Below are 23,928 nucleotides of genomic sequence, written 5' to 3'. Positions count from 1 at the left end.
AGGTCAAGGCTACCTACATAATAATTATCCCATCCCCTCAGCTTTGTCCCTGCTGCTTCTTCTCCTACATCATGGCTGATCTCGAGTTTGTCTAGACGACATCTACTTGTGCTTTACAATCCTCCTTTCTTTCTTCACTCAGGGCCTGTCTCGCTATCTCAGTTCTAGTTCCCCTGATAGGTCCTTGATCTAGCGAGTCCTCACCAGCTGGTCTGAGTCGACAGACAGGAAACCCCCCAGCTGGGGTCTATACATCAGCATGATAGATCCTATTCCGCCGCCTCCAAGGTGGCTTCGAGACTTGGTCGAACCGTGGGCCGTGCACCTTAACATCCCGGCCGTAACCGACCATGTCCATGAGATCATCGCCGCCTTCGCGGTCTACCAGTTCATCCATTCATACCTATCGCCGTGGTTGTCTCCGCGGCTGTTCCCTCGCCATTACCCAAATCTGAATAAGCGGACCAAGCTCAACTGGGACGTCCATGTTGTGTCCTTGATACAAAGCGTTCTCATCAATGCGGTAGCTCTATGGGTGATTTTCACAGACAATGAACGGAAGTCGATGAGTACGGCGGAGCGGGTTTATGGATACTCGGGGGCATGCGCGCTCATATCGGCACTGGCGGCGGGCTACTTCATCTATGATCTGTACGTCAGTACTGTCTATGTGAAGATTTTTGGCATCGGGATGCTTTTCCATGCCGTCAGTGCCCTGTGGGTTTTTAGCTTTGGCTTCGTGAGTAACTCGTTATCTCTTTCCTTGCTCGCGTTGTTAAATGCTTCGTTAGAGGGCTGGTTTCAAAGCCGTAATGGGAAGCTAATACACTGCAGAGGCCCTTTCTCCACTTCTACTCCCCGGTCTTCATCCTTTACGAGCTCTCTAGCCCTTTCCTCAACATCCATTGGTTCTTGGATAAAGTCAATATGACCGGTAGCAAACTGCAATTGTACAACGGCATTTTACTGCTCGTGGTGTTCTTCTGCTGCCGTCTCATATGGGGCACGTGGCAATCGGCCTTAGTATACAGGGACATGTGGTATGCTCTCAAGCAGGTCTGGTCCGCATCAGAATCAGCCGCCCTAAACCCCGTCGACATCACCGCGGACGTTTTCCAAATTCGCGACGGGTCCCTGTGCGTCAATGAGGCCTGTGCGAAGGCCCAGGCAGAGATCTCCAAATTCTCCAAATACACCGCCCGCGGCGTGCCCACCTGGCTGGTTGTGACGTACGTCGTCTCGAATCTCGTCCTCAATGGGCTCAACTACTACTGGTTTACCAAGATGATTGATGCCGTCGTCAAACGCTTCCGTGCGCCTGCGCCGGAGGGTAAGACGAAGGAAGAAGTGCAGAAGCTGCGCGAAGAGCTCGCGCAGAATGTCGTTATTGAGGCTGCTACCAAGCTGGAACAGGAGGAAGGAGCTTTCACCACTGGCGATCTGGCTAGCGAGAAGATTGCTTCCGCCGTCGATGTCGGGTTGAGCGAAGAGTTGCGGAAGAGGAAGGCTAACCTGGCTACCGCAGCCCGCTCTTAGTCTTTCTGACCTGCTGGCGGTCTAGAGGGCAGCATTTCTGCTGAGGACTGTGAGACGTCATTGCTAATTATCGACAGAAAAATGCTAATGGGTTTGATTGTTTTACTGTCTGTTGGCTCTTCTTGTCTAAAGTTTGCATTGCTCAACGCTGCAGGAGGTATCTCGATTTGGTATCAGATTAATAATAGACTGTCATAGTCAAAGCACTTTGGTCGAATTGACCCAAACATTTTCGGGTCCTCTTGGTCGTCTACTCAAGATACTCCCTTTGCTTAATTTGATCACCTTCATGAACCTTACACAATCTGAAGACAGTCTGAACCATTAGTTCTATGAATCGGGCAAATCACAAATTTGAAAGAACTCGAGAAAAGAACCCATCCCCACCAAACGCCAAGAGAGCGCCTCCTTCGAGAGTCAAGGGATAATAGGAACGAATAAACCCCTAAATTATCGTGCTGCTGCTGCCTCCGGTTTGGCAAGCATGTATCGCACAGCCTCCCTGGCCACCTGGGTATCCCACACGCTCTCAGCTCCCCCTCTCCTGAATTCCGGCCCACTGCCATCCTCACCGCCGCCGCGGGTCGCCTCGCCAAGGATGGTTTCCAAATCTCTGCGCTGAGAATTGACCCAGCGCCGCAAGAAGGTGGCAGGGTCTTTACTTAGTGCGGTGTAGAAAGAGTGCTTGGCTCTCGAATGCGTCAGGGCCTGGACAATAAGCGCCACCTGATCATCTAGAGCAGCAATTTGGCGCAATCCCGCTGTATATTGCGGGTTCTGGGTCAGGGCGAGCATTTTGGCGCGTAGAGGGTCCTCCACTGCGACCTGAATGTCGTAGACTGTTGGCGTGGGCTCCTTGTGGAAATCCTCGTCGACACGAATCGTGTAAGGAAGCTTGATCGGATCCAGTGGACTGGTGTGTGGCCCGATGCTCTCGGGGATCTGAGGGAAAAACATCTGGTCTCGTCCGAAGATCTAATGGAGTCAATTAGGATATTTTCTCTTCAGGTTTGTTGCCAAAGCATAGGACATACCGCTCGTAAGCGATGATCACATCGTACTAGTCGTTTCTCCTCATCCTCTTGCAGTCCCATCGCTCGGATGTAGTCCCAAATACCCAAGACGATACCACTTCGAGTCTCTTCTTCAACATCAAGCACCTCGGCCAGCTCCTTGCTTAACTTGTATCGTTCAGGGGCCTCGTCTCGGACTAAACTGATGGTGACGTTTAAATTCTCCTGAGACGCACGAGAGAACTGCAGGGAGTCAAAATCCGCAGTAGGAGGAAGTGTGACAGCATTTGCCGGTAGCTGTGGCTTCATCCAGCTAATAGTCTTGGTCTCCTCCGGATTCGAAGACGGAGACTTGTCAAAATCAATAGTGATCGACCTGAAGAACTGCGAAAACCGCTGCTTTGGTCGTTTGGCAGCAGATTTTTTGGGCTTCTCGGCATCTTGTCCATCGTGCTCCATAGCATCTCCGTTCGCTTCAGCGTTCTCGCCTTCGTCTTCGCTGTCATCGGGGGCTGTAGGGTCGGTGTCATCATCTAGAAGCCGTCCCTCGATTTTCACTTTATAGCGTCCAGAGCCAGGATTGCTTCCCGGGGCTGCTCCGTTCTGGCCTGCACCGGTCTGCCATGGCTGATTCTCCACAGTGTTGGAAATCCAAATGCGCATTGTCCGATATTTCTTAACGGTCTTGCTGATCGAATCCTGGATATCCAACCTCTTACGCACAATGGAGGCGTCCAATCGCTTCTCTAAGTCACGAAGACTCTTGTATTGTTGTACTCCTTCCCCGATGATCACGTCCTCGATGCCATCTGGGATATTCCTGTCGGTGGGCTTACGACTGCGACGCTGAGCGGCGTCGTTAGGATGCGGCATGTTGCGCTGAGGAGGGATGTACTGAGGTGGAACTGCGTGCTGTGGCATCGGTACAGGCAAAGCAGGGCCTACTTCAATCAAATGGTGTTAGGAGGCAGCTTTGATTTTAAGGTTTGCCGGAATCAAGGGAGATGGGGCAAACCTACCTGGTGCTGGGGGCCCGCGACGAGGCGTGGCAGGAGACCGTTGGGCGGCTTGCGGGAAGCCACGGGCATAGTTGGGCTGCATATTCATTGGTATATCAAAAGGGAGATACCAGAAGTAGATAGCCCACTTCGAACGCAGTTGTTATGGATTGAACGGAAGGATGTTTGGATGGGTATGGATGCCTCTGGTGTACTGTCTCCGATGCGAAAGTCGCGATCCTTTTGCCGCGATCGCGCTTTACCCTTTTTGGTCAACTCCGCCCGAGACGGATTCAAGTCGGGTAACCTCAGCAGGTTACCTCTGGTATATCAGTACTTTTTACCTGAGTACGGCTACGATCATTGGAGAAGACGATGACAATGGCCATTAGTCGTATCCAATCAGGTCTAAATTCTACAAGGGCAATTACGGAAACTCCCTCCAAAGAGGAGTCATTAATCCCACATAGATGCTTCAATGCTATCATTTCCCAAAGATCACATTAAGAGGTAAAAGGTCAGGACAATCACTCCAGCAGTGATGCCTGGTTAGTGTACAGTCCCTCCACCACATTGCTAAGCTTCTCAATTGTTTCCAGAGCTGCATCGTACGCCTGGTCACGCTCTGTCTCGTCGTAGACAATCAGGCAGCCAGCACCTTGATCCAAGACCCCGATGATTACCTTGTCCAGGATCATCTGAGAAAGCTTCCTCTCCACTTGTTGTGTATCCAGACCAACCATCTTCGCGATGTGGTCTAGCTCAACCCGGCTAAAGGGCTCAATGACCTTGATGAGATTCTGTTCCAGCATGGCGTCGTACAATCTCCGGAGATGGTTACGGATGAAAACATCGCTTCCAAGTTCGTATCTGTAGTCCGAAAGAGCCTTCTCGTATTCTTCGAGAGAGCGATTGGCATGGGCACGAGCCACGGCCTTCATGGCTTCGAGTCGCGGGCTAGCGTACTTTTGCGCTTGCTTAGAACCCAGCAAATTGGTGACATCATCCACCAGGTTCAGCATGATTTTACACAACAGCATGTACTGGAGAGCAGCCGTTGCCAAATCACTCTCATCAAGCGAGCTGTATCCCTCGAGGGCCTCAATGAAGTAGGAAAATGCTGTAGTGAAGTCTTTGTCCTCTGCATGTAGCATACCGCTTTGCATGTCCAGCCCAGCCTGAAGATGTGGAGGTGTGTAAACCGACGCGGCCGATGTACGAGCAGCAGTCAAGGCGGCGCGTGCCTTGGCTTGGTTACCGAGCGCATGATACACCCTGGACTCTAACAGCTGCACCTCAACCAACATGAGTTTGTCATCCATGCGCTTCAGCTCACGCAGGAGAGAGTTAATGAGAGTAAGGGCATCATAATAGGATTGCTTCTGCATGTATATAGCCACCAGCCGGGTTTCGAGGTTCTGTCGGAGGAAGGATCGTCGCTCTGAGACGGCCCAGTCGATGCAGGATTTGATGACGGCGACTTGGATGTCGAGGGTATTCGGAATCTGACTGAACAGGTCAAGCAGCTGGCGGACTAGGATGACCAGTCAGCAACTCTGAGAAGCATTCACCCGAATTCCACCGTAGCCATCGACTTACCGAGCTTCGCAGTCTTTGCTTTAGCGAATGATGAGAAGGTATCTCGACTGGTTTTGATGAGCTCTGCAATTTCCTGTGGCTTCTTCCCATCCCGATACAACTCCCCCAGTCCAATCAGAGCATTTTCATAGTCTCGCGACGATGTCTCAGTCGATCCTGGACCTTGCGAGAGGACGTCCTTGTAAATACTTTCAGCCTTGGAAGCGTCTTTCTTCGCGAGAGCCCTAGCTTCCTCTATCCGCGCCGCTGTTGTCGACGAAGGCGCCATGATCGAACTGGTGGTGAGAGATGTAGTGGAGTAAGTCTAGGTAGTGAACGGCCAAAAAAAGATATTTTGGCAATAAAGTCAGCTTCAAGGTCTGAGAATAGCAAGCAGACCGATGGAAACTGGATTTGGATGTGATTGAGGAGGTATTGGTATCTGTTATTGATGGGTGGTTCACTCGCTATCGTCACACTTGGAGCTGGCCAACAGCTTAGGCGGCTCTCACCGCCCGCGGCTTAACGAATCACCCGAAAAACAACCAGCAGAAAAAAAAGCATCTGGAAATTTCAATGGCCGCCCGCCAAAGCATCTCTACCACATTCTTCATTTTCATGTTCTAATAGCCCACGATTGGAGAGCATCATGGTAAGCACCAGGGTCATAATATAATGTGGTTTTATGTGTCTCTAATATGTTTGCACAGAAAATCAAGGCAATTTCTCGCTCCACGGCGTCCCAGCAGGCGCCAGGCTCTGCTGTCGTTCGACAGCCCCGAAATCTGGATCCAGGCCAGCATCCATTCGAACGAGCTCGTGAATATACCCGTGCATTGAATGCTGTCAAGCTAGAGCGATTGTTTGCCGCGCCATTTGTGGGCCAGATGGGCGACGGTCATGTGGATGGTGTTTATACAATGGCCAAAGATCCGGGATCGCTACAACGGTTTGCGAGTGGTAGTGGTGACGGTGTCGTCAAGGTTTGGGATTTGACAACTCAAGGTGAAGTCTGGAACACTCAGGCACATGAAAATATTGTCAAGGGATTGTGTTGGACTCCCGAACGGAAATTGCTTTCATGCGCAAGCGACAAGACCATCAAACTTTGGGATCCATACAACTCCTCACCTGAAGCACCACCGTTGGGAACATATCTAGGCCAAAGCGCTTTTACTGGGGTCTCGCATCACCGGAACCTACCGTACTTTGCTGCGTCGTCTTCTCAGATTTCTATCTACGATTTGTCTCGGCCCTCCTCGACACCTTCCCAGGTCCTTCACTGGCCCACCAGTGTGGATACTATCACCTCACTGGCCTTCAATCAGACAGAAACATCCATCATTGGGTCAACAGCTATTGATCGATCAATTATCATGTATGATCTTCGAACTTCATCGCCTGTTCACAAACTTGTCCTACGTTTGGCATCGAACGCCATTTCCTGGAACCCGATGGAGGCATTCAACTTCGCGGTGGCCAATGAAGATCATAATGCTTACATTTTCGATATGAGAAAAATGGATCGTGCCTTGAATGTGCTCAAGGATCACGTCGCTGCGGTCATGGATGTCGAGTTCAGCCCGACTGGCGAGGAACTCGTGACGGCTTCTTATGATCGAACGGTGCGCTTGTGGAGTCGAGCTCATGGGCATTCTCGTGACATTTATCATACCAAGAGAATGCAACGGTATGTATTTTGCCAGCATGTGTTTCATTTCACTTCCATTGCTCATTTGTTCGTACAGTGTCTTCTCCGCTAAATTTACGCCCGACAACAAGTACATCCTTTCCGGGTCAGACGACGGCAACATTCGACTCTGGCGTGCCAATGCCTCCGACCGTAGCGGCATCAAGAGTGCCCGCCAGAGAGCCAAGTTAGAATATGACCAGGCTTTAATTACGAGGTACTCGCATATGCCTGAAATCCGTAGGATCAAGCGCCAGCGGCATGTGCCAAGAACTGTGAAGAAGGCCGGAGAGATCAAGAGAGAGGAACTTGCTGCTATTAAGAGACGTGAGGAGAACGTTCGCAAGCATAGCAAGAAGGGTGCTCTGCCACCGAGACGAAGCGAGCGTGAGAAGATGATCCTGACACATGAGCAATAAGTTCTGCAAGTCTGAGGACCACTCTTGATTGTCGAATCTTGGGAGTGTCAACCTGCCAACATTTGACTTTCTAGCAATTTCGTTCGATGACAATCGACGATAACTTAAGGAGACTATACGATCTTCACAGCATACCATGCATCCTTCTTGTGGTCGGCGTCTTGCTAATGGCATTGAATCATCAATCGTCTTTCTTGACTTTCAGTTCGTCTGGCGATATCTGACTCGACGACGCACCATGGTCTGACCGACCTGCTTCAGGTGACCCTTGCAAAGCAGCATGGTCGATACCGCTCAGGTAACGGGCAATTCGCTGTATGCTGGCAGGCAATACGGCATACCAGTCGATGAAAGCAGCAAACGCGGGCAACCTGATTACGCCACCTCTTCCTTCATCTATTGCGGTAATGATTTTCTGAGCGACATGAACTGGTTCAAGAACAGGCGCAATGAATTTGTTTGGCGTCTTAATCGATTTGAACAGAGGCGTTGACATCTGCCCTGTCTCCACTAGCAGCATTTTCACTATTTCGTCATTTCTCGACACACGAAGCTCAGCTTCCAACGTCCGATGAAGGGCGCTAAGACCTGCCTTGCTCGCAGAGTAGTCTGACAAGCCGGCTGCGGACAGGTAGCCCAGGACGGAGCTGATATTGACGACGGTACCTCCATTCTGAGCGGATAACATTCCGGGAAGAAATACTTGGCAAGTGTGAAAGACTGCGAGTAAATTGGTTCGGATTGTTTTCTGGAATGCCTCTGCAGATAGAGACAGGAGCGGTTGACCGTTCATTCGTGCCGCCGCGCAGTTGATAAGCACAGTCGGTGTACCCAGCTAAGGAAGATTAGCGATCTCTAAAATGATCATACCATCATATCTTCTACATGGTTGTGCTCTCGCGTAGCAATTGCATACCTCTTCCGTAATCCTCCTTGCCGTCTTCTCCACCTCTTCTCGATTAGCGATATCGCACTGATAGTAGTCCACTCCCGTCACTTCTTCCCAGCCCTCGGTATCGCTCTCAGCCTTGATGTCCAAGACGGCCACACTAACTCCACGTAATCCATATATCCGGGCAATCAGCAAGCCAAGGCCACTCGCACCGCCAGTCACAACAACAACCTCTTCGCTTAAGTCAACGAGTCGAGGGAGTCCATGCGCCAGTCTCTGGTTCATCGCACGGGCAAGAGCCAAGATCGTGAGGAAGACCGCATAGCCCGTCGCGATCGTGAACGAGATATGGGTGTAAGGCGTAGCCTGGGCTCGGAGGCTGAGCACTCCGACCCAGGCGACGAATGGGTGGAACAGTGTGCGACTGAGGACGGTCAGAATAAGGTCGAGTGTGAGGTGTTCAAGCCATCCTTTATCAGGTGACGTGGAGATGGATGAGGCTGATGCGGTGGACATTATGCGTGATGGACCTGGGTCGGTTGCCTTTCTTGACATTATCATTGATTATATCTTCGGCATAAGGATTATTTTGTCTTGGGAAATATAGCACGACCGAATTGATTGATATCGAACTGTAGAACTCCGAATACATGTGATGTCTGTTGTTAATCGGCGTACTCCGTCATAGTAGGTAGGCGCGCGTCCCGAAAAGGCAGAATTGTTCGAGATGCAACCCCAGATTAGGTCCACTATATGCAAAGACTCAGGACCAGTCATGCATAGATAGCATTCATTGTTGTATCAATCAACGGAACAAGGTACAGGATGAATGGCAGAGCATTGGGAGAATATGATGTTGCGAGCTGAGCTCCTCGCGATTCGCGACTTTACGGAGATGTGGGGTGATAGGCTATCACTCGCCTTCCTCCTATTAAACAGGATTATGACCTGTTTCGCAAGGATGCCACAAGCATACTGATATGAAGGGTATTCAGTTTGGAATTGGTTTCTTCAAGAGTCAGTCCTCATCATTATTCTCCTGAGCGTTGTATGTTCTACTCTACCTTCGCCGGTCTTCTTGTTGTATATATCTCCTCTTACCAATCGACTACCATCAAGTTCCGGCGGTATGTCTCCTTCACTAACAGCCCAAATCAAAAAGATCGAAGATGTGAGACTAGCAGGTGCCAATGATACAGAAACAACCTGGGATATCACCATCAAATATCCCGAAAAATCAGCAAAAGGCACAATCACCGCGATCACCCCCCACCGCAGCTCCAACTCATCACCGGACGATAACTTATCTCCCCTGGCGCTTCCATCATTGACCCACCCTCACATCCACCTCGATAAGGCCTATATTCACAGCGCTCGCGAATATGCGCATCTTCTTCCATCGAAAGGCTCTTTCCAAGAAGCGCTGTCCTTCACCACCCAGGCCAAGAAACAGTTCAACCAGGCCGATCTCGTGAAAAGAGGCGAATGGCTTCTTGCGGAGTCGACGTCTGCTGGCGTTACAGCAATGAGGGCGTTCGTGGAGGTTGATCACACGGTCAGACTGACTTGTCTTGAAGCTGGTCTCAAACTCAAAGACCAATGGAAAGAATGCTGCGAGGTTCAGATCGTCTGCTTCGCTCAGGATCCCATCTTTTCCAGCGAGCATGGCGATGAAAATCGTGATTTGATCGAGGAGGCTCTCCAGCGCTATCCACAGATAGATGTCATCGGATCGACCCCCTACGTTGAATCGAGTATCGACGCCGCGAGAAGAAACATTGACTGGGCGATCGAAAGCGCCCTCAAGCTGGACAAGCATGTTGACTTCCATCTAGACTACAGCTTAGACAGCAGCAAGGACGCTCTAGTGTGGTATGTCCTGCAAGCACTTCAGCGCAACAACTGGACGAGCCGGTCAAGTAGCAGACGGGTCATGTTGGGGCATTGCACCCGTCTGACTCTCCTCACTGATGAAGAATGGTGGGATCTGGCCAAAGAGATTCGTAATAATGACCTGCCTGTGAGTTTCGTCGGTCTGCCAACCAGCGACATGTACATGGCCTCGCCGTATCCCGCAGCCAAAGCTCCTCACAATCGACCAAGAGGCACCCTGCATGTCCTCGAGATGATACGCAAGCATGGTCTAGATGCCGTTATTGGAGTCAATAATGTCGGAAACGCGTTCACACCCTGGGGCTCTGCAGACCCCCTTTCCCTTGCTTGTCTAGGCGTGGGAATCTACCAAGCCGGAACGCAGAAAGATGCAGAATTGTTGTACGAATGTGTATCCACGCGTGCCCGTGCTGCAATCGGATTACTGGGCAGCCGGGGCGGATCGGGTTTGATGCTCAAGGAAGGAGACCGACCTGATCTCATCTTGTTCCAAAATGTGGATGACACAGGATGCAATGTGTCAAGGCCAAGAAAAAGTGTAGCAGAGGTGGTGTGGGATCCGCCGGCGAGGGTGAGCAGGCATATCATTTCAAACGGTCGTCTGAAACCGCCATCAAATTCTATGTCTCCGGAGACAGCATGTTATTTTTTTAATGATAACGATGCTTGACGTGTTGAAAGAGAGTAAGACGCTCGAGCCATTGTTTGCCTGACGACTGTAAATACAGATAGAACTGTGGATGAGTAACGCCCCTCATGAATGTGTCCAATCCAGTACATCATGCCTAAAGATAACCTGCACAACTCCATGTCCGCTAGCATTTCAAAAGTTCACATCATGCGGCAAGAAGAGCGTCCTGATGAGATATTGGAATCAAAATAAGTAATATAGTAAAGCAAGGAATCAAGATGAATTGAGTCAGTACCCTCACGCAGTCCCCCATACAGGTGCAATTTCATTGGCCTCGGCGCGAGCTTTGGCTGGTCCATGCAATGCATAGCTGAATGTGGGACACGCTGGGTCTTCACGCATGATGTCAATATCGTCGACGTTGAGCGAAAGACGGAACCCGTTTCCAGCGCGTGGATACAGTCGATGCTCTTGAAACTCTTCGTATTCTGACTCTTCATCTGACTCGTACCGGCGTCTCTTTCGTGAAGAAGAAGCGGATGGCAATGACTCCTCAGTAATCTCGGTACTCGGCTTCTCAGAAGTAGTGTCTTTCTCCGTGTGAGAGACTGGTGTTTCGGTTGTTGTAAGTGTCTGGTCGGAAGTTGCTGTTGAGACTGGGCCAGCCGATATATTGGAGGTGAATACGAATTTCGACGACTGCAGTTCCTTCAGATTGCTTGGAAACATCAACAAGGAGGGATTCCGGTCTGATATAGTCACGAGAAGCTCGACGAGACTTGCGTGGGAGAGACTCGACAGATAACCCCGCCGCTCCTCCGCTGAAAAAAGCTCGCCTCCTACTTCGAGCTTGGGACAAGGCACATGGTGATGAAGTGGAGTACCCAATGTCTGAGCTTGTAATTCAGGATTGCTTCTCACAACTGTCGGCTGGACAATGGAAATTGGCACAGGCTTGCATTCCCGGCAGTGCCATTCCTTCTCCATCACCGTCACAACCTCAGCGTCGATCGGAGGGTCATGACAGAGTTGATGCCATGCTCGATTACACCCGTCGCAGAATACAATAGCATTGCTCTGCGGGCTATGACCTCTTTGACAATGCATACAGTTGACATATGCCTCCTTCGTCTTGCGAAAAACGCGCTTGCGTTTTCGCGCACCAGTAGTTTCCGAGCCACGGGAGGAAGTGCCGTTCGTCTTGGCAACGACTGGAGATGAAGCTGGAGGCACATATAATGACGGTCGGTTCACTTGTCGGCCGGACTTTGTTTGAGTGGCAGTAGGGGTGATGTCGGATTCATCCGAACTGGAGTCCCCAGCCCTTATGATGTCTTCGCCGTCACTATCACCACCGCGTCTTCGCTTTCTCGATTTTCTGGACCCATTTATAGCATTTTTGCGTGAGCGTGGTCCGGGAATTGCTTTTTGTGGTTTGCCGACTGGGACTTTTGCAGCCTTCGGGGCTAATGGGACCAAAGGAGCCTTAGGGATAAGAGCCGTAGGCTGCGATGGCAATGTTGGTTGTATTTGAGACGGCGCCGATGGGCCAGCTGATACTGCTACACTTGGCTTGGGAGCAATAGCAACGGGCTTCTTCGGCCTCGAGGAGCTGTCCTCGGACATTGTAGGGGCTTGATTAGAAACTGCTGTAGGTGCCAATGTATTGTTCGTATAAACGAACGGCACTGTGGGCAGCTCTATGATAGTGGAAGAGGCCTTCATCGTGTTGGACCTTTGAAAATTCAAACTGTTCAAGCTTGGATCAAAGGTTGAGGTGCCCCAACGGGTAGTGAAGCTATCATTGTTCTGCTGGTCTCCTCTTATGTTACCAGCGATCCGTGCAAGGAGCTCTGTAGTGGCCGCCGAAAGTTTGGGTATTTGCACTTTCCCCCGAACCGTACCTATTGAGCAGCTCGTCTTCGATGATAAATCGATCGAGGAAGGAGGAGTACTATTGGCTGTGTTTCCTTCAATTGTCGAAACCGATGGTTGGGGGCTCGAGGTGGTGCTCGGTGTTCCGTGGGTTGTCTCTAAAGTAGATGCCAGGGAAGAAGTAGCCCCATTTTGCCGTGACATTCCCCAGAACTGGACCGAATAAGCAATGTTGCACGGGGTATAAATGTGCTTGTCAATCTCTTCAGCTTTGATTAATTGCTGTCACTGAGTAGCAAAGGATATGGCATGAGGAACGGATCCAGAAATTTATATACTATCACGTGATTGTATGGATTCCTCCCCGCGCAGTGGAGGAATTCCAAACACGCAACTTTGTTCTCGAGTCAATCTTGACGATAATCTATTGGAAGTCTTGGTGTTATACAATCATTTCATCATCCTATCAATGTACGCCATGGATTTTTACGGCCGCCGTCGTGCTTCATCCGCAGTCTCTCAGGGATTCGCTCCCTCAGAGACGTGATACATACAATCTCCCATCCCGACAACATCGGACCAATATCTAGTCTGCCAGATCCCATTCATCTCCCGATTCATCTGTGTTTGAGATGACTCGACATGTGTTACGACACAATACCCTCTTTTTTGAGGAGCTTGATCTCGGCTTTATCATAACTGAGGATGTCTTCGAGGATTTCGTCGGTGTGTTGGCCAAGAGTCGGAGGCGGTCTTCGGACTCCAGGGGTTGCATGCGAATACTTAATCGGTGTGTTAACTAATTTGATGGGACCACAAGCTGGATGATCAACTTCTGTAACCATTCCTCGCGCTTGCACTACGCGGACGATTCCATGTCAGTGAATGGCTTCACCTGGTCGTTAGTTATCATCGGATGACTTACCATGAGAATGATTGAGCGTCCCTTGGATGTCGTTGATCGCGGCATATGGCATCCCGCTGCCTTCCAAGATCTCGAGCCATTCCTGCGTGGTTTTCTGCTTAACTGTCTCCTCAATCAGGCCATCAAGCTCTTCCCGATGCTTCACTCGGTCGCGGTTGGTGATAAAGCGAGGATCTGTCTTCCATTCGGGGAATCCCAGTCGATCGCATAAGACGCCGAACAGTCTGTCATTTCCGCCCCCGAAAAGGATATCTCCATCAAGGGTCTGGTAGCTTCGGTAGGGTACAATGGATGCTTGATATTGTCTGTTAGCGATCGAGAGCTCACCAACTGCCGGTAACCTGCCATGAACTTACGGTGTGCAGTTCCCCATCTACCCGAGTCCTTCTCACCACTGATCAGAGCCGAGCTCGCGATATTTGCCAAAGTGGCAACTTGACAATCGCTCAAACAAGCATCGATATGTTGTCCTTGTCCGGTCCTCATGCGGGCAAGCAAGGCAGCCATGATCGCGTTCGATGTATACAACCCCGTTGTCAGATCCGTAACAGCTACACCGACCTTGACTGGATCGCCATCTCTGCTTCCAGTGATGTGCATAAGTCCCATCTCTGCTTCGACCATGACATCGTACCCAGCTCGGTTACTGTATGGCCCTGTTTGGCCGTACCCTGTGATACTTGCATAGATCAATTTGGGATTGATGGATCGCAGCGTTTCGTAATCGAGGTTGTATTTCTTCAGACTGCCTGGAAGGTAGTTCTCGACTAGGACGTCGCACTCCTTGGCAAGCTTGTGTAAAATATCGACTCCGGACTTATGAGCAAAGGAAAGGCCGATGGATCTCTTATTGCGGTTCACCTGGTGCATATGTAAGTTGGACGCTCATTTTTTATTCCGGGATGTCACATACAGCCAGAAAATAGGCGCTTTCCCCAGGGCCTTCATGCGACCCGTCGGTATACTTCGCGTATGGTGGTCCCCAAGCACGAGTATCGTCACCGCGCACGGGATGTTCCACTTTGATAATATCTGCTCTGGCTCAAATAGTACCAACGTTAGCAGTTGGCTAGCAGATAACCATTGATTAATGAGTATTCGGCATACCCCAGATCCCCCAGAATTTGTGTACAGTATGGCTACAGCGCGCGGTAAGAATCAGTATGAACAGAGAGAATATGCGTGGAACTCACACCAGCCAATACTCTCGTCATGTCAAGCACTCGGATGCCTTTGAGAGGAAGAGTATCATCGCTTGTAGGGATTGCTGAGAAGCGTCGCCCTTGCGGCGTGCACTTGAGAATAGTTCTCGACGGGTAAAGCGATGGCCGACGAGCCATAGCCCGTTGTAACATCTGCGAGGCATTCATCTTTCAAGGCTTAGCCACTGTGCATGTATGATGGCACTCAATGGCATATCAGTTGGAAAATATCACAATGGCAACCCTCCGTAAAGCAGGCGATGCAGACGTGACCTTGATCACTTGAAGGCCGAAGCCGCTCTTCATGGTTGATTCGGGGATTTCACCGATGGCCGACGGCAGACCAAGCCGAGGTCAGCTAGTTAGGCTGTTTCCGCATCTCTTGCCTTCACCTACCAGACCCCTCTTATCACGATAGTTGGATATCTTATAAATATGTTCACAGGCCTCGTCGAGTACATTGGGAGTGAGTCCTTCTCAACTACGAAAATATAGTATCAGACCCGAGACTAATTGGATCTGTTGCAACTTCTAGCGGTTACGTCTCTGGAGCCCATCGACACCTCGTCAAGTGGGGGCGGGGGAACATCGCTGACCATTTCCGATTGCGAAGAGATCCTCAAAGATGCCCATCTTGGGGACAGTATTAGTGTAAATGGTATGCACTTCACTTGCGCTTGATACACAACGACAGCGAGCAATAGCAGGACTGTTGAAATATTCGTTGTCTTTCTGTGTCATTCGTCTCATAAGCAAGCTCATCAAAGAGCTTAAGCTGCCCTCGACATTGGAGACCTATATAAACTAATGTATTAAAAGGAACCTGCCTCACGGTAACCGCATTCGATAAAACCTGGTTCAAGGTCGGCGTCGCCCCCGAGACGCTTCGCCGGACAAACCTGGGATCATTGGAAAAGGGCTCCCGGGTAAATCTTGAGCGGGCCGTTCTGGCAGAGACTCGGATGGGCGGTCACTTCGTACAGGGTCATGTCGACACTATCGCAAAGATTCTCGCCGTCACTCCAGACCAAAACGCCTTGGTATTCCGACTGCAACCTCGCGATCAGAGTGTAATGAGGTATATCGTGGAGAAGGGCTATGTCACCCTGGATGGAGCCAGCTTGACGGTGACCAAGGTTGTGGATGGGCCAGACGGGTACTTTGAAATCATGCTTATTGCCTACACACAAGAGAAGATTGTGACAGCAGCTAAGAAGCCCGGGGATTACGTCAACGTAGAGATTGACATTGTGGGCAAATACGTCGAAAAGAGTGTCCAGGGTTACTTTGCTGGAACCGCTGGAGGGGACATGAGCATCTTGGAGAAGATGGTGTCTCGCATTGTAGACGAGAAGCTAAAGCGGTGATGAGTAACAAACCAATACGGTCCAAGTTGAACAATGGGATTCCACTTCAGCAGGAGGGTGATCACTGTATTTAAATTTCTACATTCTTGTTGAGGACACTCGACAAAGGGTATAAATTTGTCCTACCGAAAACACAACTCATAATCAACCTCATAAAACACCATTTACTCCAGACTTTTATGACGAAAAACCGCCTCTTCCGTAGCTACCACTTTAGCTGTGGTACATCATTGAATCAGGCTGCTCTGCAACTGGCGATCCCTCGACTATGAAATTGAGTTGCAGAGACTTGTGAAAGTAATGGCCAGCGATGCTCCATCACTGGGATGTTGCTGCGTGTAATCAGGACGAATGTCAAGGAAACACATGACCAGTCAAGCGTTCTCGTTCTCATGTCGAAGAGGGAGGTTGAAGGGTCATAAATCAGCCTCTCCGCCTCATTCTTCCATGGACTCATCATCATCGTCGTCATCCTGCGCTTGGATTCCCTCTTCATCGCCTTCCAGGTCATCGCTGAGCCATTCATCTTCGTCATCCATATCCACGTCTTCTTCGTCCTCGTCATCTTCACCGCCCTTTCCTTCAGCTCGAGCTTTCGCCTTCTCCTGCTTCTTCTTCTCAATGTTCTCTCTTTGCTGCTTCTTTCTCTCTTCCTTCTCCTTCTTCTTCTTGGCCCAATTCTTATCCAATGATTTGACCTCTTCTTCCGATTTTTGGATGTAGTCGTGCCACATCACCCTGCCCTCACAAAGACCTTCTTCGACCTTGATTAGCCGAAGCTTCATGCGCGGACCCAGTTCGACGAGCTTGACCGCGCGTTTCTCCACCTCTGGGGCATTGGCTTTCTGGGCCTTCGCTTTCTCGCCAGACTTCATGCGCTGCAATTCTCTTTTTGTCAAGACCTTTTTTGTGGTGCTCTCTGCAATCTCGACCTCAGCATCGGTGTCCAGTTCCGTCTCGCTTGCCGAGGTATAGCCGGCGGCTGATGGGTCAAGCAGATAGTCGGCGGCATCTTCCAGCTTCCCTAGGTTTGGGACGGCAGACTTTCTCTTCTCCCGACTGCGAATTTCCTTGGGGTCCAGGCGTCGGATACGCTTCGAGACTCCTGTCTTTTTTGTGCTGATGGCATAATGTCTTAGATTCAAAACATAGGAATCTTCCTCTTCATCAGATCCGGCGGTAAGTTCGCGATTCAGAAGCATTACACGGCGAATGGAGGAGAGGGGCGTAGCTTGAGGATTGATGGGTGGGAAAAGTGACTGAAAGATAGTTGTTGTGAGGCTCTCTAGACGTTTCGGTACTTTCGAATCCTCAGTAGCATTTGGCGAGTTGAAATTGTTCATCACTAGCAGAGGGGGTGTTTTGTGATCCTGGCCACCACCTCTTGGGCGCTTCAATGCCTTCTCAACGTCCCTGCACAGAGAATAGTTTTCGACTTTGAAATGAAGGGTCGGACCGCGGGGTGTAAGCGCCAATCGCATATTAGTATTTCCTGTAGCTGATTTTGAGAAAAGCATAAGATGAGTGACACCCAAAGGACCCGTCATTGCCGTGTAGTCTCTGAGTCGGTTGGATTTCCGTTCCTGAAGTGGCCGATCATCAGTTACTGACTCCAGAAACCCGCTTGCCTGCTAGAGAACATGCTTACCTTCAATCGTACAGCTGTATCTGGCTCCATCATCAAACGGACATCCTTGACCAGTTGACTGACACTGGAACCAACCTGCGCAGCGCCGACTCTGATAACCATAGACTTCGGAGTTTTGCTCATGCTGCTTTTGGCGGTGGCAGACGCATTTTGAGCCCGCACATGTGTGCGCTTCTTCGTACGTGCCTTGGCCATTGTAATAGAAGTTCAGATATGAGATTATTGGGAATAAAAATGAGTCCAATAACTTTCTCTGCTGTCTGGACAAGAGCGTGACTTTTCTCTCAGGCCTAGAAAAAAGTAGATTTGTCGGAGCAAAGCCGCGGAGGAGCTCGGATCAACAATTTTGCGGCGCCCAAAAATTATTTTTCTTTGCTGATATGGAAGAGCAGATCAAATATCCAAGGAAACCCATCGATTAATGCTTTGAGAAATTATTTCATCACAATGCCGGACGTCAAGAAGTGCAAGATCGCCCATAAGGCCCCAGAGCATGAGAGTGACGCTGAATCAACAAGTTCTCACGAGTCCGGTGCTCAACAACATACTACTACTAAGACGCAAGATGAAGCGGCGTCCACAGAGACAAGGCCTGCCCCCAAGAGTTTCAAAGATCTAGGCATCATCGATCAACTATGTGAAGCATGTGAAAAAATTGGCTACAAGGCTCCTACGCCGATCCAAGCTGAATCTATCCCTCTAGCACTCCAAGGTCGTGACTTGATCGGCTTAGCAGAGACCGGAAGTGGAAAGACAGCGGCTTTTGCTCTTCCTATATTGCAAGGTATATGCCATCAGATCTCATATTTTCTGGTCGGTCCCGTTATCTGACATGCCACCCGCAGCTCTGATGGACAAACCACAATCGTTCTTCGGCCTCATCCTCGCGCCTACCCGAGAATTGGCTTATCAGATCTCAGAGTCCTTTGAAGCTCTTGGTTCTACGATCAATGTCCGATGTGCTGTGATCGTCGGAGGTATGGACATGGTCTCGCAGTCGATCGCGCTTGGAAAGAAACCTCATATAATCGTCGCTACGCCTGGTCGGTTGCTAGACCACCTGGAAAACACCAAGGGCTTCTCGCTACGGACTCTCAAGTACCTCGTCATGGATGAGGCCGATCGACTCCTTGACATGGACTTCGGCCCTCTTCTTGACAAAATTCTCAAAGTTCTCCCCAGAGAGCGGCGCACATTCCTTTTCTCCGCAACCATGAGTTCCAAGGTCGAGTCGCTGCAACGAGCGTCGCTCTCGAACCCGCTGCGTGTATCCGTATCGTCGAACAAGTACCAGACCGTCTCGACACTGCTGCAGTCATATTGCTTCCTCCCCCACAAGCACAAAGATCTCTACCTCGTATACCTCCTCAACGAATTCGTCGGCCAGTCCGCAATTATCTTCACTCGCACTGTTCATGAGACACAGAGAATCAGCTTTCTCCTTCGGTCACTCGGTTTCGGCGCCATCCCGCTACATGGTCAGCTCTCGCAGTCTGCTCGATTGGGCGCTCTTGGGAAGTTCCGTTCCCGCAGCCGCAATATTCTTGTCGCGACGGACGTCGCAGCCCGTGGTCTTGATATTCCCTCCGTCGATGTCGTGCTGAATTTTGACCTGCCCACGGACTCGAAAACATATGTTCATCGTGTAGGCCGTACGGCCCGTGCGGGAAAGAGTGGTGTCGCTATTAGCTTTGTGACGCAGTACGACGTCGAAATCTGGCTACGTATAGAGGGAGCACTCGGGAAGAAGCTCAAGGAGTACGACTTAGACAAGGACGAAGTAATGGTCTTGGCTGAGCGTGTCGGGGAGGCTCAACGGCAGGCTATTGTGGAGATGAAGAACTTTGATGAAAAGAGAGGCACCAGGGCCAAGAAATTCGGCAAAGGAAAACGCTCTCGAGATGAGATGGATCAAGAAGAAGGCTAAAGTGGAAGTATAGAACTCAAAAAAGTCCCTTATTACTCATTATAATGCCAATAGCCACACGAGATGACCAGAATTATCAATGATTTCCTTACATTATCGAATGAATTCTCGAGTGGAGATAAGTAGATGAAAAAGTAAAGCACAGCAGCTGATGTATATGCTGCTTCCGGTATAACTCAGAACATGTCATAAAATCATTCAGGACAGTCCCTGATATTCTCTATAAGTTTAGACCGAGTGGTCGACTTTTTTCCTCGACGCAGAAGTAGCTAGACCATCATTGTCGTCATTTAATTCCTTCTCAAAGGTCCCCGTTACCGTCGATATCATGGACCTGCATGGCAGGCTGCCTTTTGAGTGCACCAAAGCTCGGAAGGTGCTTTAGGATATAATATGAAGGATTGGCAATCTAAGAAGCCTGGAGGATCTCTTTGATGCTACCGGCATCCCGAACGGCATTGGCAACGCGAGTAGCGAGATCGTCGGCTTCTGATCGGCTTGCAGCCTCAGCGTAGACACGCACCGCATCTTCCGTGCCACTTGCACGGGCGAAGCTTCGTCCCTTGTTGTAGCGGGACTGCAGGGAATCAATCTTTGCCTGGAGTCCGGGGGGCGATTCGAGCTTCCGCTCAGCGTCGTAGGCCTTGAAGATTGACCGATCAGCAACCTCCACACGTACAAGCCGTGAAGGGAGATCGGTATATGTGGCAAGCCATTCCTTAGGGGTCCACCCTTTGTGAGCAAGAATAGCTTCGACGAGGAGCATGTCAGAGATGGCGTCGCCAACCGCTTGGTTAATCAAATCAGTAAGAGCTTGCAGGCACTCAAGCGAACGCTGCTGCGCCGGAGACTGCGGCTCTGTATTCTTAATGGTCTTCAAAGCATTCTCTGAGAAAGTGATAGTGCCGTGTCCATTAGCTTCGAAGTAGACGCCAACATCGAACCGGAGAGCAGCATGGTGGAGATGTTTCACACCAGTATTCGTGCAAACAGATGGAAGTTTGAGAACTTTCTCTATGTAGTCGGTGCTCGATCCGTTGGCATAAGCAGTCTGAACGACGCCGATCTTGAGTTTCTGAGCAATTCCGGCGCTGCGAGCGAGGTCACCAATGAAGGAAGCGGCAAGAGTGGCGATGCGGTCGCCGTCCAACAGTCTGAATACGTTGCCTTCATCAAGGAAATAGTAAACAATACGATCGGCATCACCATCCAGAGACGCGCATCGATCGAGAACAGAAGCCTTGGATGATGGCGGGGCACGCTGCTTGGTCTTGACATAATCGGCGCCGCACTGATACAATGGTTAGCACGGCGAGAATTGAACCGCGTCACGGAAGTTTCTTACTTCGAAGTTGAGACTGTCAGGATTGATGACATCGTCATTCACAATCTTGATGTCGAGACCAGTGTCCTCTGGCAGATACTTGATGAGTTCCCTCAATTTAGGTCCACCGACACCGTTTGCACAATCAACAGTCAGAGAGCCCTTGACCTTGACGCCTCTCATGACCCTCTTGAAAGCTTTGGCAAGCTTGTCGTAATATCCTTGCTCAGTAGGCTCTCCATACTCGTATTGCGTTCCGAGAGTGTTCTTGCATCGGACGACGTAATGCAGTTGGGGAGTGGTCATATACTTCATATCGATGAACTCGGCCTCTGTGGCAGTGAGCGCAGCGTTGAGGACGCCGACGAGTCGCGAACCGGATGCACGAGTATCCCGGGCGAAAACAACACGAGCAGGGTTCTCCATGCTGACATCGATCTCCTTGATCAATTCGTCGTAAACGTCACCAATGTTTTCCAGCGGAGCATTCGCGAGTTTTGTGGCGTATGCCTCCCATTCAGCCTAGTGAACCGAAGAGTCAGCATCAGGGGAGTATCTATTTCCCGAAGATGAGGCTTACTTCCAACATTTCACCCTATTTTATATCAATACGTCAGCAATTTCACCTTTCGTAGCCCCCATCAAAAGTTTCATTAGAGCTCACCATCGGGTCGACCAATTTGACACCGTTGTCCTCCGCAGGATTGTGGCTCGCAGTGACCATGACGCCAATCCATTGTCCGCTCAACTTTTTAGACCGAAGTGTTGCGAGCAAGCCTACAGCATAAACAACCGTGTTGAGGAGGTCACTGCGATGTATCGTCAATTAGAGCTGCAACACGGCGATCGCGGGGTATGGTGGAGGCGGGGTTGATCTGTTCCTCAGAAAACAAAAATAAACTTACGCTTTCATGCGGAACTGTAGCAATAGATTTTATGTCAGCTTATACAAGCGTAAAGATAGCTGGGAAAGGTCCGACGTACGCCCGCGGTGCCATATTGGAAGATCTTGCCCTCTGGCTTTGCATACTGCAAGGCCGCCTCTGAGATAGCTTTGCGAACGGCTTGAGACGCCATTGTTTGCGGCGCGGAACCTGGCCAAAGACGTGTGGGGAAGCCCTAGATTCGATGTGAAGGGATTGATGAGGGATCGCTGATCGTTTTTGGGATAAAGTAGGATAAGCGTACTTAAGAAAGATGGATTACAAAAGAAGAGGGCCAGCCGGTTATTAAAAAGTTGTCAGTCGCAACCTGCACGAGGGGAGCGGACTGGCCTGACAGCCTTAGGCCACTTTAGCTCCCCTCCTTGCTGCCCACAGCCCCCAAGCGGTGAGCCAAAGAAATGGCGTGGTGGGCGCGGTTTCACAGCAACATGATACGACCAGGCACTACTCACGCCTGGTTATTATTGCTAACTCGAAAATAAAGTTTAGCTGAAGCAAAGGAGCAAAAGAAAACCGGCCGGAAAAAAAGAAAAGTTTTCGAATTTTGTTCATTATTGCAAAACTCTACATGAAATATGATGCATTTTACGATGGACTCCTTGCAAATATGTCATCTGTGCTGGGATCCACAGCAGCAGACTGCAGAGATCAGGGGAGCCCGTCACCGGATCATGCTTTCAGTCTGCGGCTTGAGACATCGTTCTGCATGTCTTTGATCAAATACCTGTTAGAAACGATGTATTAGAATCGAACTCGCTCTTCAAGATCGGACGGTCATATTCTGGGCCCTTACATATACCACCATGCGGTTGGAATGACTGTTCCAAGATGCCACAAGCTGTGAGCATCGATAAGCCCGTGCCAAGGGGGAAAGTCCAGCAACTCGAGACTCATGGCCAACATGATCCACACCACAATCATTCCAGGCCAGGCCATCCAAGATTTGCCTTGCTTCTGATACCGGACGATGCTGAACCCCGTCCAGAGTACATTCTGAATGACCCCGACCACAACGTTGGCAATCATGTTGTAAGTGTAATCCCATGACCAAAAACTCAGATAGCACACGTGCATGGTGTACAGAAGAACGCAGACGGTGGTCGTTAGACGGCGCAGAGTCGGCTTGTGCCGGGGTTTCCCTTGGTCAAGGCGCAGTATCCTGATTATAGCAAGGTATAGCCCGTACATCACGTTCGCACCAGCTCCGAAATAGTCTAATTTTTCTGTAAGAGGGAAATCCCTTGTATGGAATAACATGCTGAATGTCCAGCATGCCAGCCCGCAGTAACCGAAAGTCAGGTAGTATGGCCGCAGGGAATGCCATGCCGGGATTGTTTCTTTAATTCGAGCGATGCCATGCCAGTGAGCGAGAAGATTGAGGAGGGAGAAAAGAACAGAGAAGGGCTCCTGCATGCCGAGAATCCTGCGGAAAGGCCATTTTCCATGAAATTGTACCACTGGATTCAACATCGGAGGATCGCGGGCAACTCGGCGGTCCGTTATTACATGTTGACAGGTGTAATCGCACTCTGCTGGGCAGGTCCATAAGAGTAGGCGCAGATGGAGTGCTGTAAGAGAATCAATGAGCATAAAAGAAGCACATGAAGACTGGCTAGACATACGAATGACAGAATCGCCATCTTGACAATTTTCAGACTGACAGATCTTTTGACAATGAGTTCGCTGCCTTGAGTCCTCCAGACGTTATTATTGAGGAAACGATACCTTGACACATTCTTTGAAATCAGGTAGGTGATCACCTAAGGAAGCTGTCGAACTCCCTATGAGAGAAGCGATGAGAAATGCGAGAAAGTACAAGCAAAGCTTCCTCTTGGCCGGGCCCCGAACCATAGTGCTAGGTGTGCATGGAGTATAGTGCAGAGCTGGAATGCCTAAGCTTAAGGGGAGAGCTGTGAGTCTGTGACGCGGAAGGCGGAGGACCGGATATGAGTCTTGGCAATTCATCTACAGAGTCCAAGAATCTGGATTCTGGAGTAGATAGGTAGGATGTCCGCGCTTGCCTGTCGACAATTCTATAACAGCTCTGTTTAACAATTTTGACAAGA

General features: G+C 50.1%; 12 protein-coding genes across 12 annotated transcripts; 5 read left to right on the top strand and 7 right to left on the bottom strand.

The window, feature by feature from the left end:
* Positions 1-259: 259 nt before the first annotated feature.
* CDV56_108265 (TLC domain-containing protein) lies at positions 260-1,536 on the top strand (the record flags this gene model as incomplete). Its single annotated transcript, XM_026761884.1, has 2 exons — positions 260-739; positions 835-1,536. The coding sequence occupies 2 exons, from the start codon at positions 260-262 to the stop codon at positions 1,534-1,536; spliced, it is 1,182 nt and encodes a 393-aa protein (XP_026616570.1).
* A 450-nt stretch (positions 1,537-1,986) lies between these two features.
* CDV56_108203 (SWIB/MDM2 domain-containing protein) lies at positions 1,987-3,650 on the bottom strand (the record flags this gene model as incomplete). The annotated part of the gene is made up of 3 exons (XM_026761822.1): positions 1,987-2,511; positions 2,571-3,490; positions 3,569-3,650. 3 exons carry the CDS (start codon positions 3,648-3,650, stop codon positions 1,987-1,989), a joined length of 1,527 nt encoding a protein of 508 aa, XP_026616569.1.
* Positions 3,651-4,074: 424 nt separating this feature from the next.
* CDV56_108161 (proteasome regulatory particle lid subunit RPN6) lies at positions 4,075-5,414 on the bottom strand (the record flags this gene model as incomplete). The annotated part of the gene is made up of 2 exons (XM_026761780.1): positions 4,075-5,081; positions 5,147-5,414. The coding sequence occupies 2 exons, from the start codon at positions 5,412-5,414 to the stop codon at positions 4,075-4,077; spliced, it is 1,275 nt and encodes a 424-aa protein (XP_026616568.1).
* A 360-nt stretch (positions 5,415-5,774) lies between these two features.
* CDV56_108102 (rRNA-processing protein SOF1) lies at positions 5,775-7,234 on the top strand (the record flags this gene model as incomplete). Its single annotated transcript, XM_026761721.1, has 3 exons — positions 5,775-5,777; positions 5,836-6,815; positions 6,874-7,234. The coding sequence occupies 3 exons, from the start codon at positions 5,775-5,777 to the stop codon at positions 7,232-7,234; spliced, it is 1,344 nt and encodes a 447-aa protein (XP_026616567.1).
* A 181-nt stretch (positions 7,235-7,415) lies between these two features.
* CDV56_108056 (SDR family oxidoreductase) lies at positions 7,416-8,642 on the bottom strand (the record flags this gene model as incomplete). The annotated part of the gene is made up of 2 exons (XM_026761675.1): positions 7,416-8,069; positions 8,151-8,642. 2 exons carry the CDS (start codon positions 8,640-8,642, stop codon positions 7,416-7,418), a joined length of 1,146 nt encoding a protein of 381 aa, XP_026616566.1.
* A 613-nt stretch (positions 8,643-9,255) lies between these two features.
* Positions 9,256-10,689, top strand: CDV56_107982 (putative zinc metallopeptidase; the record flags this gene model as incomplete). The annotated part of the gene is made up of 1 exon (XM_026761601.1): positions 9,256-10,689. The coding sequence occupies one exon, from the start codon at positions 9,256-9,258 to the stop codon at positions 10,687-10,689; it is 1,434 nt and encodes a 477-aa protein (XP_026616565.1).
* Positions 10,690-10,947: 258 nt separating this feature from the next.
* Positions 10,948-12,375, bottom strand: CDV56_107925 (uncharacterized protein; the record flags this gene model as incomplete). Its single annotated transcript, XM_026761544.1, has 1 exon — positions 10,948-12,375. The coding sequence occupies one exon, from the start codon at positions 12,373-12,375 to the stop codon at positions 10,948-10,950; it is 1,428 nt and encodes a 475-aa protein (XP_026616564.1).
* A 797-nt stretch (positions 12,376-13,172) lies between these two features.
* Positions 13,173-14,805, bottom strand: CDV56_107854 (CaiB/BaiF CoA transferase family protein; the record flags this gene model as incomplete). The annotated part of the gene is made up of 6 exons (XM_026761473.1): positions 13,173-13,384; positions 13,451-13,744; positions 13,807-14,311; positions 14,364-14,487; positions 14,558-14,589; positions 14,644-14,805. 6 exons carry the CDS (start codon positions 14,803-14,805, stop codon positions 13,173-13,175), a joined length of 1,329 nt encoding a protein of 442 aa, XP_026616563.1.
* A 282-nt stretch (positions 14,806-15,087) lies between these two features.
* On the top strand, positions 15,088-16,019 carry CDV56_107806 (riboflavin synthase; the record flags this gene model as incomplete). The annotated part of the gene is made up of 3 exons (XM_026761425.1): positions 15,088-15,118; positions 15,188-15,310; positions 15,472-16,019. 3 exons carry the CDS (start codon positions 15,088-15,090, stop codon positions 16,017-16,019), a joined length of 702 nt encoding a protein of 233 aa, XP_026616562.1.
* Positions 16,020-16,456: 437 nt separating this feature from the next.
* On the bottom strand, positions 16,457-17,862 carry CDV56_107741 (Brix domain-containing protein; the record flags this gene model as incomplete). The annotated part of the gene is made up of 2 exons (XM_026761360.1): positions 16,457-17,602; positions 17,668-17,862. 2 exons carry the CDS (start codon positions 17,860-17,862, stop codon positions 16,457-16,459), a joined length of 1,341 nt encoding a protein of 446 aa, XP_026616561.1.
* Positions 17,863-18,114: 252 nt separating this feature from the next.
* rrp3 (RNA-dependent ATPase RRP3) lies at positions 18,115-19,594 on the top strand (the record flags this gene model as incomplete). The annotated part of the gene is made up of 2 exons (XM_026761294.1): positions 18,115-18,451; positions 18,513-19,594. 2 exons carry the CDS (start codon positions 18,115-18,117, stop codon positions 19,592-19,594), a joined length of 1,419 nt encoding a protein of 472 aa, XP_026616560.1.
* Positions 19,595-20,003: 409 nt separating this feature from the next.
* Positions 20,004-21,995, bottom strand: agm1 (phosphoacetylglucosamine mutase PCM1; the record flags this gene model as incomplete). Its single annotated transcript, XM_026761192.1, has 6 exons — positions 20,004-20,885; positions 20,940-21,440; positions 21,499-21,513; positions 21,583-21,727; positions 21,824-21,837; positions 21,903-21,995. 6 exons carry the CDS (start codon positions 21,993-21,995, stop codon positions 20,004-20,006), a joined length of 1,650 nt encoding a protein of 549 aa, XP_026616559.1.
* Between the last annotated feature and the right edge of the window lie 1,933 nt (positions 21,996-23,928).

The sequence above is a fragment of the Aspergillus thermomutatus genome (assembly GCF_002237265.1).
Source record: "Aspergillus thermomutatus strain HMR AF 39 chromosome Unknown NODE_39, whole genome shotgun sequence".
Lineage (NCBI taxonomy): Eukaryota > Fungi > Ascomycota > Eurotiomycetes > Eurotiales > Aspergillaceae > Aspergillus > Aspergillus thermomutatus.
The sequence above is the reverse complement of the archived record's forward strand: the minus strand, read 5'-3'. Positions and strand labels throughout refer to the sequence as shown.